The sequence below is a fragment of the Sphaerodactylus townsendi genome, linkage group LG01, assembly GCF_021028975.2.
Source record: "Sphaerodactylus townsendi isolate TG3544 linkage group LG01, MPM_Stown_v2.3, whole genome shotgun sequence".
NCBI lineage: Eukaryota > Metazoa > Chordata > Lepidosauria > Squamata > Sphaerodactylidae > Sphaerodactylus > Sphaerodactylus townsendi.
Genome location: NC_059425.1, coordinates 27165731 through 27181939, shown reverse-complemented (window position 1 = coordinate 27181939; position 16209 = coordinate 27165731). Strand labels below are relative to the sequence as shown.

At 44.7% G+C, this 16209-nt stretch overlaps 1 protein-coding gene across 3 annotated transcripts in view; it reads left to right on the top strand.

The window, feature by feature from the left end:
* CHRM1 (cholinergic receptor muscarinic 1) overlaps nucleotides 1-10603 on the top strand; it is a 31318-nt gene extending 20715 nt beyond the window's left edge. The window contains exons 1-3 of one of the 3 annotated variants that reach the window (XM_048485106.1): nucleotides 295-530; nucleotides 4361-6082; nucleotides 8874-10603. In XM_048485106.1, the coding sequence (XP_048341063.1) occupies nucleotides 4453-6060 (1608 nt within the window). In that variant the 5' untranslated portion in view covers nucleotides 295-530; nucleotides 4361-4452 and the 3' untranslated portion in view covers nucleotides 6061-6082; nucleotides 8874-10603. Of the gene's footprint in view, nucleotides 1-294; nucleotides 531-4360; nucleotides 6083-8873 lie in introns of those variants that run through there. The other 2 variants (XM_048485966.1, XM_048484299.1) reach the window with 2 other exon arrangements.
* The last annotated feature ends 5606 nt before the right edge of the window (nucleotides 10604-16209 follow it).

Genomic DNA, 16209 nt, shown 5'->3' with positions numbered 1-16209 from the left:
GGACTACAGTTCCCATCATCCCCTGCCAGCATGATGCAGCATGATGCTGGCAGGGGATGATGGGAACTGCAGTCCATAATATCTGGAGGGCCGCGAGTTGGACACCTGCACGATCACACAGAAGCACCTGGGCACCATTTCCCCCTGATACGCCTCTGTCCACCCAAAAGCTTCTGGGATGAGGAGGCGTGGCTTCCTGCTAAGCATGATTCCATTCCCTGACCAAGACCTGGGAAAATAAACCTCCACTAAGATCTCTTTCAAGGTGCCTCCAAGGTGCTCCAAGGCATTGTTTGAACATGCAAAACATTAATATTAATATTGACACAAGGGTAAGCCACAGAGAACAGAAACGGCCGTAGACGCTGGAAAGGGACAGCTGGCAGCTCCCTCCCTCACTACCATTATCCTGACTTCTCCACTTCTCCAAAAAGAAAACCAACACCAGAGTGAAGGAGGCTGTGGGGAAGGGTGGCAGCGGCATGGCAGAAGTCAGGCCGAGTCCTTTGCCCTGTACACAGGATATCCAGGTAGGACAGATTTCATTCCTTGGTTATGATTTTACAGAATGCGGGTCTTGCTTTCCTCATCTCAGGAAGACCTTCCTGGCCACTTTTTGAGCATTTGTGTTGGATAGAAACATCAGGATTGGGAAGGGGCCATGGTCCAGGTAGCTGCCTCATGGAATAGTGGTTAGAGTGTTGGACACACCCGGTTTCACAGGGTCCACTCTGCTTTGAAGCTTTCCAAGTGACCTTGGGCCACTCTCTTTCAGCCTATCTCACAGAGGTTTTCTGAGAATAACAGAGGGGGAGGCCTGAATGTCGTCCTAAGCGTCTTAACAGAAGGGCAGAAATTAACCACAACGCCAGTATTGCTTTCAAGAGAGAACCACGAAGTCAGGCTGTGCACTGGACTTGATCTGTTGCTCACCCTAAACCAGAAAGTCACAATGCCAAAGAAGTAGCCTTCTTAGCCTGTGACAGCAAAAATAAACAGGCACCTTAGATCAGGATCAAAGGGCCATGAGATGCAGGAAATACAAGATGAGATATAATTATGTATAAACTAAATGTAAAGAACAATTCTGGGACCATCCATGATAGAAGTCTTTGGTGATTATGCATCATCGTTTGCTAAGCTGATCCACACTCATAAAACAGGTGAGCAATCCCAGATTCTTGTTTGAGTTTCAGGAAATGTAGTGAAACATCTTCTGGAATATGAACTAAGTTGTTTCACAAAACCTCCTTTAGAGGTGACTGAGCAACTGAGCATCCTGGCAAATGAACATGCTGATCTCTTATGTTCGATTTATGTCTATTTATCCTCATAGCTTAGACTGAACTGTTTGTCATAATATAGAAGATGAAAAAGAGTTTGGATTTATAGCCCACTTTTCTCAACCATAAGGAATCTCAAGGCAGTTTACAAACTCCTTTCCTTCCTCTCCCCACAACAGACACCTTATGAGGTAGGTGAGGCTGGGAGAGTTCAGAGAGAACTGTGACTAGCTCAACATAACCAATCAGGCTTCATGTAGAGGAGTGGAGAAACAAACCTGGTTCATCAGATTAGAGTCCACAACTCGTGGAGGAATGGGGAATCAAACCCAGTTCTCCAGATTAGAGTCCACAGCTCTTAACCATTACACCGCACTGGTAGCAGGAGAACATTTTTGACGTACAATGGCATAGATTCCATTGAAGGATGAACCCAAGATAGTGTGTAGTTGATGTTATTAGGTCCTGTGTTCTCCAGGTGGATATAGGGACAGAGTTGGCATCTGGGTCTGGGTCTGTCGCTGCAAGGCCTTGCCCTTCAGTATGCATGGATGTTACATCACCCACTGTTGATGGTAAAAAAGCTGAAATCCTTTCAAAAATTAAATGTACCTCATGAGCTTTTAGAGAAGTTGTAGAATTGTGGCGTAGGAGGTTAAGAGCTCGTGTATCTAATCTGGAGGAACCGGGTTTGATTCCCCGCTCTGCCGCCTGAGCTGTGGAGGCTTATCTGGGGAATTCAGATTAGCCTATACACTCCCACACACGCCAGCTGGGTGACCTTGGGCTAGTCACAGCTTCTTGGAGCTCTCTCAGCCCCACCCACCTCACAGGGTGTCTGTTGTGAGGGGGGAAGGGCAAGGAGATTGTCAGCCCCTTTGAGCTTCCTGCAGGAGAGAAAGGGGGGATATAAATCCAAATTACTCCTCCTCTTCCTCCTCCTCTTCTTCTTCTTCCTCTTCTTCCTCTTCTTCTGCCCAGAGACATCACAGTACACATTGCCCTCTTCTGTTTGTCTCATTGGATTCAGTGATGGTTTTTCTGGGCTTCTTTTCCCTTATTTTGGGTCAAGTGTTTGCTGAACTCATCACACACCAAGGGACATTTTCAAACATTTATATGAAAACATAATAATTCAATGGCCACGGACAGATGGGCTGAACTATCTTGGAGCAAGCTGAAGATTACAGAGTTTCTCAGCTTCTAGAGAGGGGTAAGTCGGGCAGAAGATGGAGCAGAAGAAGCAGGAATAGGCAGAAAACAGCATAATGTAGTGGTTAGATTGTTGAATTAGGATCTTGGAGATCCAGGCTCAAACCCCCACATCCACGGAAGCTTTCTGAGTGACCCTAGGGCCGTTCACTCTCTCTCTGCGGAACCTGAGGTTGTTCTTGTGAGGAGATTGCTCAGGGTTGTTTTTGTGAGGATAGAGGGTGGGAGAAATCAAGTATGCCAGTCTGAGCTCCTTGGAAGAAGGGTGAAATGGAAATGAAATACATAAAAGCTATTTAGGTGAGAAGAATAATGTTTAGTTTTCCAAACATTATCAGAGCAGCTAACTTTTTTAAAAAGTCTGCTTTCCTGTCCATTTCATTGGTATCTTGTCCAAAAGTCGGTTTTACAAACGGAACAGGGATCTGTCAACTGCAGCCAATCAGGACTGGGAGTTTGTGCATAGAATATGAGGCTGCAGGCAGACAAACTGGTTAGGAGCAGCCATCTTTCTTCATACCTAATTGCTCCTTCATGTGATTCATACAGGGGTGGTTGTTTTTTTATTCATTTAAACATGTTTCAAATACATCTACCATCCTTTCCTTCTTTTGGGCAAGGACTCAAAGCCGTTTGTGCAACAGGATGTATATTGTATTATGCACAGATATGCACAAACAGTATGGCACACAAATCCCTCTGGATCACTGCCGAGTTTCTTCACTTTGACGAGACTTCCCACTTAGTTTACAAAAGCTTACAGCCAAGCAAATAAATTAAGAGATGACTCCCTTTTTTTCCCAGAGCAGTGAATAAAGAGAAGCTCTCTCTAAAAAAAAAAAAAAAAAAACCTTAGCCTCTTCATAGAACTTGGATTGTGTAAAGGAACACAATTATGTAAGGAGGCTGAAATGGGTATTTAAAAATTGTAGTGTAGTCGTGGCGTATCTCATGATGTTCTCAACAAGGACAAAATCCATCATGACCCAAGCCCCTTCCGCACACGCAAAATAATGTGTTTTCAAACCACTTTCACAACTGTTTGCAAGTGGATTTTGCTATTCCGCACAGCTTCAAAGAGCACTGAAAGCAGTTTAAAAGTGCATTATTCTGCATGCGCGGAATGAGCCCCACAGTACGTTATCTTACTTCAGACAAGCTGACTTGCTTACTGAAAGAAGACTCCCTGGAAAAATTTAATGTGACCTAGTCCCCTTTCATTGCTTATATATCGAAACAATTTAAGATATGTTTAACAGGCGTAGAGTACACATTCAGAAGACTAGGAACAAATGTGTAAAATAATACTAGGATAACATAAATTAATAATCTAAATATGTAAATTGTGTGTTAAAGTCTTGATTTAAGGAAACTGTCATAACAAATATAACAGAATTTATGGAGAAGTCGATTTATTGCTACCAATCTTGATCCTCTTTGATCTGAGATTGCAAATGCCTTAACAGTCCAGGTGCTACGGAGCAACAGCCGCAGAAGGCCATTGCTTTCACATCCTGCTTGTGAGCTCCCAATGGCACCTGGTGGGCCACTGCGAGTAACAGAGAGCTGGACTAGATGGACTCTGGTCTGATCCAGCTGGCTTGTTCTTATGTTCTTAGAATGTGGGGAGTATATACCAAGTTCAGGCTTATGCGTCTGAGAGTAGACATGAAAGTTAATAATTATTTCTTGTTATGCATCTTTCTCTTTTTTCTGCAGGAAATGTTTTTTTAATTTGTTTCTAATTTGTATTTGTTGTGTCGGAATTATGTCAGTATAGATTCGATAATTTTTTGTTATTGTTTGTTGAAGTGTGTAATAAAGATTTTCTGAAACTCAAAAAAGGATTTGTTTTCTCTTTTTAGATTGTGCTCCTCGGTTGAAGAACAATTTCTGCACTGTCACTCTGTCCAACATCAGTAGTAGCGATCAGGAAAGAACCTGGCCCCACACACTCATGTGGCTATCATTCTGGGACCCTTTCTTGGAAGGCAGCAAGGAGAGAAATCGTAGAGTCACCATGAACCTATCAGACAGTCCACTGGGACACAATGACTCCCTGGAAGTACAAGGCACACCATCAGAAACAGGCCACTCCCTTTGGGAGATGGTCTTGATTATTGTAACAACAGGAATCCTCTCATTGGTCACAGTCGTGGGAAACCTGCTGGTGATGGTCTCCTTCAAGGTCAATCGAGAGCTGAAGACAGTCAACAACTACTACCTGCTCAGCCTTGCTGGTGCTGACCTCATTATTGGGACCATCTCAATGAATCTGTATACCACATACATTGTCATGGGACGATGGGCAATGGGTAGTGTGGCCTGCGACTTGTGGTTGGCCCTAGACTATGTGGCCAGCAATGCCTCTGTTATGAACCTCCTGATCATCTGCTTTGACCGCTACTTCTCCATTACCCGTCCCCTCACCTACAGAGCTAAGCGAACGCCCAAGAGAGCAGCTGTTATGATCGGCCTGGCTTGGGCTATCTCATTTGTCTTGTGGGCACCTGCCATCTTATTCTGGCAGAACTTGGTTGGAAAGCGAACTGTCCCTGAGAATGACTGCTACATTCAGTTCCTCTCAGTGCCCACCATCACATTTGGAACAGCCATTGCTGCCTTCTATCTCCCCGTCACCATCATGGTGGCCCTCTACTGGAGGATCTACCAAGAAACCCAGAAGAGAGCAAAGGAGCTCTCTGGATTACAGGCCTCGGAGTTCAAGAGTAACCCACGAGTAGCTTCCAAAACAACCCAAAATGGTGGCAGCAGTAGCAGCTCAGAACGGTCACACCCTGCTACCTCTTCAGATGTGGCAATTGTCCCCATGAAGGCTTGCTGTTTCCCTGGACATAAAACTAAAGGCTTCTCCTTAGATCGAAGTAGCAATGGAAGTTGGAACACCACAGAAGAGGAGGAGGTGGAGGAGGCTTCTGCTGATTCCTTGAGTTCATCTGAAGGAGAGGAACAACCCTTCGAAGTTCACTCTATTTGCTCAATGGTAATTCGGCTCCCTATGATCAGCACCGTTATACAGCCACCAAGGGAAACAGAGTATCGAGATCCCAAAACAGCAGCCAAGAGGGACTGGGTTGGAGAAAAGGGTCTTGTAACAATTCCCAAACAACCTCCAGATGGGGACAAGAGACTCAAGAAAGCAATGATACCGCTAAGGGATAAGTCACTGGTAGTGACCAAAAGGCAGATCCCAAGGAAACAGCGGCAAAGGAACCACCTCTCCAAGCGGAAGACACTTTCACTGGTGAAGGAGAGGAAGGCGGCTCGGACACTCAGTGCCATCCTGTTGGCCTTCATCATTACCTGGACACCCTACAACATCATGGTGCTGGTGTCAACTTTCTGCCAAGAATGCATCCCTCAAGGCCTCTGGAAACTTGGCTACTGGCTTTGCTACGTCAACAGCACTGTCAACCCAATGTGCTACGCTCTGTGCAACAGGTCTTTCCGAACCACCTTCCGGATGCTACTGCAGTGTCACTGGAATCGGCATAATTGGCGGAAGATGCCTAAGAAGGGAGCTTGTGGTGTGTCGAACTGCTGAGCAGGGCAAAAATACCCAGTCAGTGAGTATGAGATTAGCAATTTGGAGGGGCTGAAAGCATTAAGAGTGGGTATACTTAAGAAGGATAGCATATTTAAGGAGGATGGGTATACTTGAAGGATCTCAGCAGCATTAAAATCCTTTACAGCACTGAGCTGATCCAAATGCATATCATGCAGTTCAATGTAGCAAAATGCAAAGTGATGCACATAGGGGCAAAAAATCCAAACTTCACATACAAGCTACAAGGGTCAGTGCTATCAGTCACAAACCAGGAAAGGGATTTGGGCGTCTTAGTTGATAGTTCCATGGGAATGTCAACTCAATGCATGGCAGCTGTGAAAAAGGCAAACTCTATGCTGGGGATCATTAGGAAAGGAATTGAGAATAAAACTGCAAAGATTGTCATGCCCTTATATAAAGCAGTGGTGCGACTGCACTTGGAGTACTGTGTCCAGTTCTGGTTGCCGCATCTCAAAAAGGATATTGAAGAGATAGAAAAAGTGCAGAGAAGGGCAACAAGGATGATTGAGGGACTGGAGCACCTTCCCTATGAGGAGAGGCTGCAGCGTTTGGGACTCTTTAGTTTGGAGAGGAGACGGCTGAGGGGGGATATGATTGAAGTCTATAAAATTATGCATGGGGTAGAAAATGTTGACAGAGAGAAATTTTTCTCTCTTTCTCACAATACTAGAACCAGGGGGCGTTCATTGAAAATGCTGGGGGGAAGAATTAGGACTAATAAAAGGAAACACTTCTTCACGCAACGTGTGATTGGTGTTTGGAATGTCCTGCCACAGGGGGTGGCGATGGCCACTCACCTGGATAGCTTTAAAAGGGGCTTGGACAGATTTATGGAGGAGAAGTCAATTTATGGCTACCAATCTTGATCCTCTTTGATCTGAGATTGCAAATGCCTTAACAGACCAGGTGATCGGGAGCAACAGCCGCAGAAGGCCATTGCTTTCACATCCTGCATGTGAGCTCCCAAAGGCACCTGGTGGGCCACTGCGAGTAGCAGAGAGCTGGACTAGATGGACTCTGGTCTGATCCAGCTGGCTTGTTCTTATGTTCTTATCATACTTTTTTGGGTTATGATTCAGTAGGCAGATTTTGTTCATATGAATTGTCTGAGTGGAGTAAATCAGAAGTTCTTCTGGACTTTAATGGCAGGCAGCCAGCCAGATGAGAGGAGGGGTCAAAGTTCAGTAATAAAGTATCTGCTTTGTATGCATAAGGCACCAGGTTCAGTTCACAGCATCTCCAATAAAAAGAATCAAATACGAGGTGATGTGAGATGCCACTCAAAAGCAGATCAGTTGTCTAACTCTGGGAAACTCCCATGCAGACAGAGCATGAAGACATCAGCCCTTGCTGCCCAAGAATGTGGAATTCAGGCACAAACTGTCTCTGAACACAGAAGTTCCATTTAAATAGCATGTCAATTGCAGGTGCAATGCATGCTTTAACTGACCTCTCTTCATCTTAGAATTTAAGAACTGTTCTTCTGGATTTGGATCATAGAGCCATTACATTCAGCATTTTGCCTCCAGACAAAGACCACAAGTAGGGCAGGAAACAAACAACCCTTCACTACTGTCTTCCCCTTGTATCTTGTACTCAAAGGTAGACTGCCTCAGGCCTCGAGAGGACTGCTTGGCTATCACAGCTAACACCTGTTGAGATCCATATCCCTGCTAAACTGCATAATCTTTTTAGTGAGCGGCCACCACAACAGGTTGTGACAAAGAATTGCACATGTTAACTTTGCACTCTGAGGTAAAAGACATTATTTTGTCTGTCCTGAATCTACCATGTATTAATTAAAGAGAGAGAAGATAAATATCCCTTTTTCTACCCAGTCATAATTCTATAAACTATCCTCATACTCCCCCGCCCCCCCAAAGTCCCAACTATTCAGCCTTTCTTTGCAGGAAAAGATACTCCAGTTCCTGGATCCCTTTGGTTGCCCTCTGCAGCTTCAGCTCAGGATCTACTTGGACATCATAAGTGGATAAATAGATCCTGAGTATTTGTGTATATATTTGTGTGTGTATATATAAAATACAAACGTGTGTGTGCAAAGTGCTGTCAAGTCACAACTGCCTTATAGCAACCCAACAGAGTTTCAAAGCAATAGATTAACAGGGGTAGTTTAGCATTGCCTTCCTCTACATAGCAACCCTTGAATTCTTTGGTGGTCTCCCATCCAAATACTAACCAAGAGTGACTCTGCTTAGTTTCTGAGATCTGACAAGATTAGACCAGAACAGGGCACATGTACATATACATATTATCTCTCTCTCACACACACTCACACAACAATATTGCCCAGTCCCACCAAGCTAGTGGACTGCACAGAGGACCAGCCGAAGAGGACATAAAGACCATGGTTCTCTCCTGGCACTAACTTCAGAGGTTTACACCTTTTGGATGCTGTGACTCCATTCATTCATCATGGCTAGTAGCTACTGATACCCTGACCTGGATTGCCCAGGCTAGCCTGAAAGCTAAGCAAAAGTCAGCCCTGGTTAGTATTTGGATGGGAGACCACCAAGGAATTCCAGGATCGCTATGCAGAGGGAGGTAATGGCATCCCATCTCTGTTAGTCTCTTGCCTTGAATCAATGGGTCAGTATAAGTTGGCTGCAACTTGATGGCACTTTACTCACACACTGTGGACACTCATCCTTCATGAACCTGCCTAACCTCACTTTTAAAGTCATCTGTGCCTTCTTGGTAGCAATTGGGCAAGCAGGACAAGCTCCTTAACAACTCTTTTCTCACTGTGCTTCTTCATCTTTTCTCCCCAGCATGCCCATGAACAGGCAACCGCAGGACTCTTGGCATGAACAGAGAAGATCTCTACAGCCATCAAAAACTCCTTTGCAAGGAGGACATAGCGACAGCCTAGAGGCAGCAGCAGCGTATGCCAGGACTCATCATTTGAACCTCAGTGGCACAAGTCACTTTTCAGAGCTACTGCATTGTGAACTTTTTCCAAAGATAAGTGTTATCCATGGTCCCTGCGAACCTTAAACTGTGCTTAATGAATGGGATGGAAACGTTATACCCCCATAGGTTACAAAGTTTGCCTCCCAACAGTGGGAACATAACTGGTTACAGGAGCTACGGGGTGTTGGACATATTTGCTGCCATCAACAGAGGCTCTCCAGGTTCTAATCTTTATTCTTCAGGGGCCAAGTTTGGACTACAGTAAATCCATTGATGGAATCTTGTGGTAAAATGCAGAACATTTCAAGGGCTGTTTCACAGTTGTTGGGAGTCCTAATTCTGCCCCCCAAACCAAGCTTGTGACACACAAGGACCCTGCCTTGCAGGTTGCAGCGCCTGTGTTTTTGCAGTCCTGGGGCGGCAGCTAGAACTTAAGATTTCTTAAGCACAATACAGCACCTTCTTGATGGTTCAGCAAGCGCAGCACCAAATCCAGCTTGGCTGCACCAGAAACATCTGAACGCACAGACTGTTGTTTACTTCTCTCATCTGCTTGCACCCCATTTGAGCATGGGGACACTTCCTTGTGGCATGGACAGACATTAAGCTTTTTGAGGGCATCAAAGATTTTAGTCCAGCTCACTGCATATTGAGTTAGTTTGCTCAATGCAGGGAATTTTCTTAACATCGAAGAAGAGTCAGAAGTCTCCCCTCCCCCCCCCCCCCAATAAACTGAATACAATCCATTGTACCACCTTAGGAGCCTACGATCTCATTCTCTTGTGTATGTAAATCAGGAAGCAGAGTATCTGAAGCAAAACGGGAGCCCTTGCTGTGGAGTTGGGTCTGTCACAGCACATTCACACATGGAACTTACTGCTTGATAATGCAGTTACCAAATGAGGAACACAGCTACGTGAATCAGCCTTACTTGATAGTACCAGGGTTACAGTAATAATAAGAATGACTTCACCCTGTTTGGAAGCCTGCCAGCGTCCATTTCTTACTAGTTTTTCAAAACCGCTTTTTAAAAATATGTACGAGATTAGGAAAGAGGTGTCCACTCATAATCAGAGTTATACGCATGTGCCTGCGTGCAGAATTTCACACATAATGGGCAATATTCTGCAGCCCAAAGGGGTTTTCTCCAGCTTAAGTGGATCTTCCTCCAATGGAAGAGCCACTTAAGTGGAGAGAAGGTTTCAAACCAGGTGAAGGATTGCACAGGAAAAGCAGCCAGTGGGAAAAGGTTTAAGTATCAATGGCCTGTTTTTCTGTAAAGCTCCCCCTATCCTATCCCATCCCATGTATGCAGAAAGACTCAGGTTCCTGGCCCCACAGTATCTAGAGTCCATAGGAAAAAACCTTCTTCCGCACAATTTGTGAACCTTACATCTATTCCAGTATCTTTAACGAAAGGGTTTTTTTTTTCTCTGTGTACCTTTTTATGTTTGCACAAATTCTTCAGAAAAGAGCAAAACAGGCTATGGAAAGCGTACGCACATGCACTTGGCTTGTTCTTTGGTACAAAAGTTAGCTGGGTGTGGGGTTGCTTTAATCTTTAAGCACACAGCATGCATGGGCCCTGCTAACCTTACTCTTAATAAAAAGATTTAATTTATTTTAAAAGACTATTTATTTTGTTTTCAGTTGCCTTCCAGGGTTCTTTAGTACCTGAGCTGCAGTAAAGTTAAACCAGCTCAAAAAGTGAATGAAATTGCTGAAACATGAAGATTTAATGACTTCAGGACACTTAAAACTGTGATAAGTCTTATGTCACGTTACGACACTTAAAGGCAAGGATAAGTCACAATTTGAGAAATCCATTGTGTTGTAACTTGCTTTTTCCCTATTAAAATTGATAATGCTTGTCTCACCAAAAGATAGAAGCTCAATTGGAACCAAATACCCCTCTTCTTCCTGTGGAATGCGCTGCCCATAGGTCTACTCCTAAGAGCCATGCCCATAGGGGAGCACTCCACAGGAAGAAGAGGAGTCTTTGGTCACAATTGAGCTTCTATCTTTCAGGGAGACAAGGTTTTTTTATAGTGTTATCGTCATCATGTAAAAAATGGCAAATGAGGGAGAATAACCATTTGAAACTTTTTTAGCAAGCAAATTTTTAAAAACCGAATTTGCTAGAGATTTCTCTCCCTTTCCTACCTCTGTTTCAGCTTATCTCCACCTGACCTGAACTGCTTCTTTATCTCATTCCCAGACTTCTGTCTCCATCTGGATTATTTCCACTGGGTTAGCCCATTTCCTCCTCAGAGGAGACCAGTCCTTTTGTGATTGGTTACTAACCTGCTTTAAGACAGAAGAGCCAGGCTGCTGAGAGGCCCTGAAAGACTTGGCAGCCAATAACATCCAGCTTTCTTTTAGCATGGACTAGCACTGAAATTAGAGTAAACTAGGACATTCCACGTGCTACTTTGCGAAGGGGAAAACCAATCCAATTACTATTTGCTCGTTAGCAACCAAGTTAATTTGTGCCATAGTATTCCTCATTAGTATGTATGGGTGTGAAAGTTGGACAATGTCAAGAAAGCTGACAGGGGGGAAAAGTAGATTTCTTTGAACGGGGGTGTTGGAAGAGAATGTTATGGATACCATGGGCTGCCAATAAGACAAACCAGTGGGTTCCAGAACAAATTAAGGCTGAACTGTCCCTTGAAGCTAAAATGACTAAATTGAGGCTACTGTACCTTGGTCACATTGTGAACAGAGTACTGGAAAAGACAATAATGCCCCGAAAAGTCAAAGGCAGAGGGAAAAGAGGAAGATTGAACATGAGATGGATTGGCTGTAAACAGAAAGCCGCAAGTCTCAGTTTGCAAGACCTGAACAAGACAGTTAATGAGGACATTGATTCATAGGGCAGTGGTGGTGAACCTATCGCACGAGTGCCAGAGGTGGCACTCAGAGCCCTCTCTGCGGGCATGTGCACACAGAGGGCGTCATGTGTGTGTGGGGAGGAAGCACTGTTAAACCCCACTAATTTTTATGGGAAGAACTAAAGCGCGATCCTTTACCTGAGAGTAAGCTCAGTTGCTGGCGATGGGGCTTGCTTCTGAGTAAACCCTCCTAGGGTCGTGATTCACATGTTCGAAGAGTTGCACGGTTGCTTCAAAGCAAAGCCACTGAGTACCACCAAGCTTACTCCTGAGTAACGCGCGCCTCAGAGCCAATTGTTTTTTCTAAACTAAAACCTCAGTATTCAGGTTAAATTGCCGTGTTGGCACTTTGCGATAAATAAGTGGGTTTGGGGTTGCAATTTGGGCACTCGGTCTCAAAAAGGTTCGCCATCACTGTCATAGGGTCACCACAGCACTTAACACACATGAGGCTTGAAATTAAAAGTGTGGGCATGTGGATGGGACCTAAAGCTTTGACAGAGCTCAGAGTTCAGCGCCTGGTTTCTAGGATTAGTGTGATAGTTATACAGGTAAAACAAAAACTTCCCTCATTGCTTGAGTGACAGTTGCCTCGAAAACATAGTTCAGCAGAAACACACACATACCCCACCCCCGCATAGGCTGACCGGTTTCCCCTGCTCATTGGCAGTATTAGCCAAAACCCCACAAAGCAAGTGGTGGGATGTCCCTCCCCACCAGCTGACTAAGCCACTATTTGACTATCTTAGTAAATCGCCATTTGATAAAAGATTAGCACCTGTACCTACCACTATCTCAGACTTCAAACAGCTGACCCCGGTTGTTTTTCTAAGTCAACATTAGAGACAGAACGGTTTTTTAATTGTGTCAGAATAAGAAAGACTTGGCTGCTCCCTTTATGAGTCACTGATCTGGATATGCAAGAGGGAAGGCCAGTGCAGGGATTCTTGCAGAGATACACTGAGCAGCCTCTGAGGAAAGTTAATTCTATTTCGGTGCTGTTTCAAGTGAAATGTGATGTTAGACGAGAGTTTTATGGATACTGTGGACTGTCAAAAAGACAAATAAGCAAGTTCTAGATCAACTTCAGCTACACTAAAAGACAAGAGTAACTAGAAATGACAATAATGCTAGGAAAAGTTGCAGCAGAAAAACAGGAAGACCCAGCATGAGATTAACTCACTTAGGAAACCGCAGCCATCAGGTTGCAAGACCTGAGCAAGGCTGTTAACGATAGGATGTCTTGGAGGACGTTAATCAGGTCACCATAAATTGTAGGTGATTTGCCAGCACTTAAAACAACACACACTGTTTCAGAAGTAACTGAATAATAATAATGTGGTCTGAGTTGGAATTAATAGGAAAGAGGCAACATCAGAGTGATAATCAGGCAGAGATGCAGCAGGCAGCCTCCTACAGTTATTCGGGGCTCATGGGAGCTTTTAATTAACAGAATTTTGGGAACGGCTGCATCAGAGGAATGAAACAATAACTGCTTCCTTTAGCATTCTCCTTAGAGAGCACTAGAGATTTGCCTGGTTGTGTCAAACCACTAACATTGTGCCTGAGATCAATGCAATTTCTGTGTTATTTAAATGGCAAAGGTAAACACAAGAAATCAACAGGCCAAAACTTAAGCAGACTTCTGCTGCCCCTTGCTGGCTGCAGGCAAGACCTGCAGAAACTATGAAATGCCACGCTCTGGCAACTGCCCTCATAGATTTTGCAAAAAATGATGCCATGCATTCCACGCGCAGCCGACTGAGACACACTCCCATTCCTGGTCAAAGGCATCGACGAGACTCATTCTTTCCAGGCTAAAAGGACCAAGATCACTTGTACTGAACTGGGGATGAAGCGGCCTCGTGCTGAATCAGACCACTCATCTGTCAGGGTCAGTATTGCCTACTCTGGCTTGCAGCAGCTTTCCAGGGTCTCCGGCAGCAATTTTTTACTTAGTACCTGACTCTTTTATCTGGCAATTCTGGGGATTGAACCTGGATCCTTCAGCACGCCAAGCAGATGCTCCGCAACCCCTTCTTGTGAGACAGAACCTGGGCTTGAACCTACAGCGCCCACACCCAAGATGACCGCCCTAACCAATCTGCCAAGGACCAATCTGGCCCAGCAAGTTGCTGGACAGGAGAACATAGAGCCTTGAAGAAAAGGACAGGAGAACATAGAGCCTTGAAGAAAAGAAGAATTTGGATTTATGACCCATTTTTCTCATCCATCATATGGAGCCGCGTGGCATAGTGGTTAAGTGCTTGCACTGCCACTCACACCGTCAGGAGTTCGAGCCCTCTGTGGGTCAGATATCCTGGCAGCTGGCTCAGGGTCAACTCAGCCATCCATCCATTTCTTGGTCGGTAAATGAGTACCTAGCACATAGCTAGGGGGTAAAGAATAGCCAGGGAAAGCAGTGGCAAACTACCCCACAAAAACGGCTTGCCTATGAAATCACTGCTTGCAGTGGTACCCCAGGGTCCAACACAACTGAAGGGGAAACTTTACCTTTACCTTTTTTTCTCATCCATATGGAGTCTCAAAGTGGCTTACAAATTCCTTTCCCTTCCTCTCCCCACAACAGACACCTTGTGAAGTAGGTGGAACTGAGAGTTCAGACAGAACTGTGATTAGCCCAAGGTCATCCAGCTGGCTTCATGTGGAGGAGCAAGAAAACAAATCCAGTTCACCAGATAAGAGTCCACTGCTGTTAGCCACTACACCATACTGGGATGCAGTGGGTGGGGGTGTTCTTATTCTTACACTTAGAGCTCCCCAAATATTTGAAGCAGGAAAACAGTACTGGGCTGGGTATTTCAGTGCTGTCACGCTGGAAAGTGCTGTCACGCTGCAGCTGACTTGTGGCAACCCCGCAGACTGATCCTGTGTAGCTTCCGAGATCTGACAAGACCAAGTTAGCTTAGAGCCCATCCAGGTGAGGGCACCAGGGCAGGCAGGGAGACATTTTGATGGTGTCAAACACATTTTGATGGTGTCAAAAAGTCCATGCTCATACATTACCCTGTGGTGGAAAGTCATAAACTCACAGCTGACTTATGGCAACCCCATAGAGTTTTCAAGGCCAGGGACATACAGAGGTGATTTGCTATTGCCTGCCTCCATGCAGCAACCCCGGACTTCCTTGGTAGTCTCCCATCCAGATAATAAACAGGACTGACCCTGCTTAGCTTCCCAGATCTGACAAAATCAGGCTAACCTGGATCTTACAAGTTAAGGCACAAGTTACCAACTTTCCCTTTTTATGATAACAAAGCAGTGTGCCTTCACAGGGAACATTCGGCAAGGAAAAAGCCCCTCTCCCCTCAATTTCTGCACCTAGGCGATGCAGCTGAATTTCTGCCTGCAACACAGGAGTTAACAGCATATGAAAAGGAAATGGAAAAGGACCTTAGTGAAAGAGAGGATACTAAAACAAGTAATAGAAGACCAATTTTATGTCTTTTTTTTTTTGACGGAAAAGTAGCTTGGTAGCACGTGGAGCATCTTGAGTTCAACAAAGTATTGGTTTCCATAATATACTAATGGACAAGACCGTTGGTTACATTTGGGCTGGAAACTCTATTGGTTAAACATAGATCCCCAGCTGGTGTTAATTTTGTATCATCCCAAAGGTAGATCTTCAGGGAAGTGCTGCAGGGCAATTGGATCTTGTGCTGTTCCAAAACTTTTGAATAAAGGTAATTTGTGTCAGATAAACAAGTATCAGGAAGCTGGCAGGGATGGGTCCAACAAATTCCTCAATGGCCTTGCAGACAATTTCATGGTCCAGAAGGTGGAAAAGGCAACAAGGGGACTGGCTATTTTTACAGCTGCTCCGAACCAACAATGACGTGGTTAATGGGGTGAAAGTGGTAGGATCCTTAGGTGGGAGTGACCAAGTTCTCCTGCAATTTGTTATACACTGGAAAGGGTATGCCAAGCATAGTCAGCCATGCATTCTAGACTTTAAGAAAGCTGATTTCAGTAAACTTAGAAAATTACTAGATGTGATCCTATGGTTAAGAATGCTAAAAGAGAAAGACGAATGAACCCCAGTATACCCTGAGTCATTTACCAGAGAAGTACAACTGGAAAGGGGCCTGGACAAGAAAAGATGATCTCAGGTGACATTTTTTTTTACTGTCAAGTCATATCTGACTTGTGGCAACCCCTGGTGGAGTTTTCAAGGCAAGGGAGTAATAGAGGTGGTTTGCCGTTGCCTGCCTCCACGTCATGACCCTGGTATTTCTTGGAGGCCTTCCGTGCAAATTCTGGCCAAAGCTGGCCCAGCTTA